Source organism: Momordica charantia (assembly GCF_013281855.1).
Source record: "Momordica charantia cultivar OHB3-1 chromosome 9 unlocalized genomic scaffold, Mcharantia_2.0 BLBB01000009.1, whole genome shotgun sequence".
Classification (NCBI taxonomy): domain Eukaryota; kingdom Viridiplantae; phylum Streptophyta; class Magnoliopsida; order Cucurbitales; family Cucurbitaceae; genus Momordica; species Momordica charantia.
In genome coordinates, this window is record NW_028275167.1 from 5,236,968 (window position 1) to 5,240,429 (window position 3,462).

The window sequence follows — 3,462 nt, forward strand, 5'->3', positions numbered from 1 at the left end:
GAGATGGGCCATTGTCCGGCGTAAGGAAGAAGGCCGGCGAGAAAGAACCCGACTTCTGTAGGCGAGAGAAGAACGCCAAGTGTACTAGTAGTAATTACTCATAGATCATCTGTACAAAGTATTACTAATTAAAGTTTTATATGTCGATATCAAAATTTTCAAAGAAAAAAAAATTTAGATATCAAATAAAATGCCGATTTCTCAAATTTATAGGAACGTACATGGAAATTGATAAAATGTCGATATTGATGAATATTTAAATGAACAAATAAATAGTTCACAATTGTTGAATAAGTTAAAATATCTTATCATTAATATTATATTCATAGTGATATTTTGTTGACGTTTTCAAATTTTTTTTGTTGAATTTTCTATGATATATAATGGAAATATCGATTAATCACCTCGATAGTAATGTCACACTCATGAATATATGAAAATATTGTAGAAAATATAACATTACTCCGCTACCTAACTTCTCATGTTTTTTTAAGGCAAAAAAAAAAAAGATCCAAACAAAGTTTTAAATGTGGACGGGAAGGAAATGTAGTCTCAATGGTAGATATTTATGAAAAAATTATATAAAAATATTTAAATTAACAATAAACGTTTCACCATTTTTAAATAAAATTCATAATTATTAATATTATATTTAGTGAAATACTGTCAATATTTTGTTAGTTTATCTCGCGCTATACTGTGAAAATTTCGAGTCACTATGTCCAACCGAAAATTAAATAACTGAAAGCAATAGTCAGTCTGGTTGTTTCATGTAAGAGACTTTATCAAAACGAAAATTTGAGAGCGAAAAAGACTCCGAAATTGAAAGCATTCTAAAGATAGATTGTGGTGGCGAAAAAATATGGCCAAAGGGCGGATTACGTTATGGGTTTTCACAGCACTATAAATTTCGAAGTCAGAAGTCTTATTTTTCACAAATAAAAAAAACAAAAAAAAGAAGTCAATCTGGTGGGTTAATATAATTCAAGTCACCGTCCATTATGGCCATCCCGGAGAGATCGCACGCCGCCGCCGCCGCTCGTCGGTTAATAATTCTAGGCATGGCATGGCTCTCCTGTATGGCCTGGTGCAGCTCCGCCGTTGCACCTAACTTTTTTGGTGACTTCTCCGACGGTCGTGGTCGTTCCCTCGCTGCGGCTGCACCGGCTACTCCGGCTAAGGCTGGGGCCGCTCAGGCTGGGATTGCTCCTGAAGCCGCTAAGGTTGGGGCCGCTCCTGAAGCCGCTCCCGCTGGGGCCGCTCCTGAAGCCGCTAAGGATGGGGCCGCTAAGGCTGGAGCGGCTCCTGCAGCCGCTCCTGCTGGGGCCGCTCCTGCCGGTGCCGCCTCGGGCGGGAAGGTTATCGATGTTAAAGCCCATGGCGCCGTACCGGATGGCAAGAAAGTTAGCACACAGGTAAGATAATTGTTTACCATAATGATGCCAACTCAAAAGCTTAAGGCTTAATTGATGGGTTAATTTATTTAATTCATATATACATATCTCAACATTAAACGTGAGCACGAATTGGGTTGAAAATATACAGGCATTCATGAACGCGTGGGTTGAAGCATGTCGTTCAACTGGACCAACAAAACTGCTTTTCTCGGCAGGGACGTTTCTTATCGGACCAGTGGTATTTGCCGGGCCATGCACCGCGTCACCCATGACTGTCGAGATTCAGGGAACTGTCAAAGCTACCACAGATCTTTCTGAATATTCTGGTCCGGATTGGATTCTGTTCGAATCTGTGAACGATCTGACGATCACCGGGAGTGGAACCTTCGACGGGCAAGGTCAGGAAGTATGGAAGTTCAACGATTGTAGTCAAAATCCCCGTTGTGTACTTCTGGCGCACACAATCAAGTTAAACAAGGTGAAAAAAGGGTTGGTAGAGCACGTTTCTTCAGTGAACGCCAAAGCCTTCCATTTCTTCTTGTTTGCTTGCAATGATATTAGCTTCAACAATGTCAAAATAATAGCTCCTGGCGAGAGCCCCAACACAGATGGAATTCACACGAGCGAATCTAATCTTATCAATATAACAAACACCTACATTAGCACTGGAGATGACTGTGTTTCCATTGGCCAAGGCACCACCAATATCAACGTTCACAATGTCACCTGTGCCCCAGGACATGGAATCAGGTATTCAATCTTTTCCCATTTGAAATAGTATTATATGCAAATTTTGTGCTAACATATGCAGATTTTGCAGTGTGGGAAGTTTAGGAAAATACCAAGATGAGAAGGACGTTGTGGGAGTTACCGTCACAAATTGCACGTTGAGAAACACCACAAATGGATTAAGAATCAAGACATGGGCTGATTCACGTCCAACCCAAGCTTCCAAAATCAGTTTCCAAGACATTATCTTAGATGCAGTCAAAAACCCCATTATCATAGATCAAAGCTATGGCTCCAAAGATAAGAGCAAACCCGTAAGTATTAGAACAAGCAACAAGAACGTTACTAAACGATCCATAAAGACTTCGTTTGATAACGATCATGACCATGTTATTATATCTTACAGTGAGTTTGAAGTATTATTATTAATGTTGTTCATGTGTTTGATATGCATGCAGCCATCTCAAGTGAAGATAAGCGAGGTCAATTACAAGAACATTCGAGGCACGACGATTTCGGTCGTCCCCGTTTCGTTGCAGTGTAGTGCTAAAGTTCCGTGCGAGGGCGTCAAATTGGAAGAGATTGATATGTCCTTTGTTGGCTCAGAGAAGAAGAAGGCAGCTTTTGGAAATTCATGTTTGAATGCCAAGATTACAACCGTAGGAAAACAAATCCCACCAGCTTGTGCTGTTTAATTTTGAAACATTCATTTATATAGCTCACATTCTTTCAGATTTGTCAATACAACAAATTTGCCTTTTTAATGTCAGAAAAAAAAAAATTCGGATGAAACCAATGTTTGACAAGGTTAAAAACGCGCTAGGAGATTGGAGTGAGTGTTTTTGCAGGTGTAGGAGATTGGACCACAAGTGCATATGTGCCTCAATTGACACCAACAAAGCCAATGTCAGAAAAAGAACAAGCAAGCTGTGTTGCGATGAACTTACACAGACAACAAATAGAGCTTCCACGGAGCAAGACAATGAGGATCATAATTCTCACCAACTTAGTGTTGACGATATCTTTTCAACTCCGGTCAACATTCATAAAGCTGGTATTGAGGAAGGATCCTCAATTCCTATCAATGCTGCTAAAACAAAAAATGGTCATGCACCTACCATTGAGGAAGGACAATCAAATCCAAGTGGCAATACAACCCATGATGATATTGACCATATAGAAATCGATGGAGAAAAACACTCTCAAATGGAAATCAGCTCTACCTCCAGCGACCATACCGAGAGATATGAAGGAGATGAAAATCATCCAACATCAATGCTAGTGCCCTCTTCTTGTGAAGCAGAAGTTGTGATAGCAGCAGAATATTTCATCTCAA

At 40.0% G+C, this 3,462-nt stretch overlaps 1 protein-coding gene across 1 annotated transcript; it reads left to right on the plus strand.

Annotated features, from left to right (window-relative positions):
* The first annotated feature begins 946 nt into the window (after positions 1-946).
* On the plus strand, positions 947-2,890 carry LOC111021293 (exopolygalacturonase). The gene is made up of 4 exons (XM_088117793.1): positions 947-1,415; positions 1,546-2,147; positions 2,218-2,440; positions 2,585-2,890. The coding sequence occupies exons 1-4, from the start codon at positions 1,002-1,004 to the stop codon at positions 2,819-2,821; spliced, it is 1,476 nt and encodes a 491-aa protein (XP_087973919.1). The 5' UTR covers positions 947-1,001; the 3' UTR covers positions 2,822-2,890.
* Positions 2,891-3,462: the final 572 nt, after the last annotated feature.

What these genes read in the sequence shown, in the direction of transcription:
- LOC111021293 (XM_088117793.1), top strand. Translation starts at nt 1,002, where the DNA reads ATGGCCATCCCGGAGAGATCGCACGCCGCCGCCGCCGCTCGTCGGTTA. An exon ending in GCAAGAAAGTTAGCACACAG is followed by an intron (nt 1,416 to 1,545) that starts GTAAGATAATTG and finishes GAAAATATACAG; the next exon opens with GCATTCATGAACGCGTGGGT. An exon ending in GCCCCAGGACATGGAATCAG is followed by an intron (nt 2,148 to 2,217) that starts GTATTCAATCTT and finishes CAGATTTTGCAG; the next exon opens with TGTGGGAAGTTTAGGAAAAT.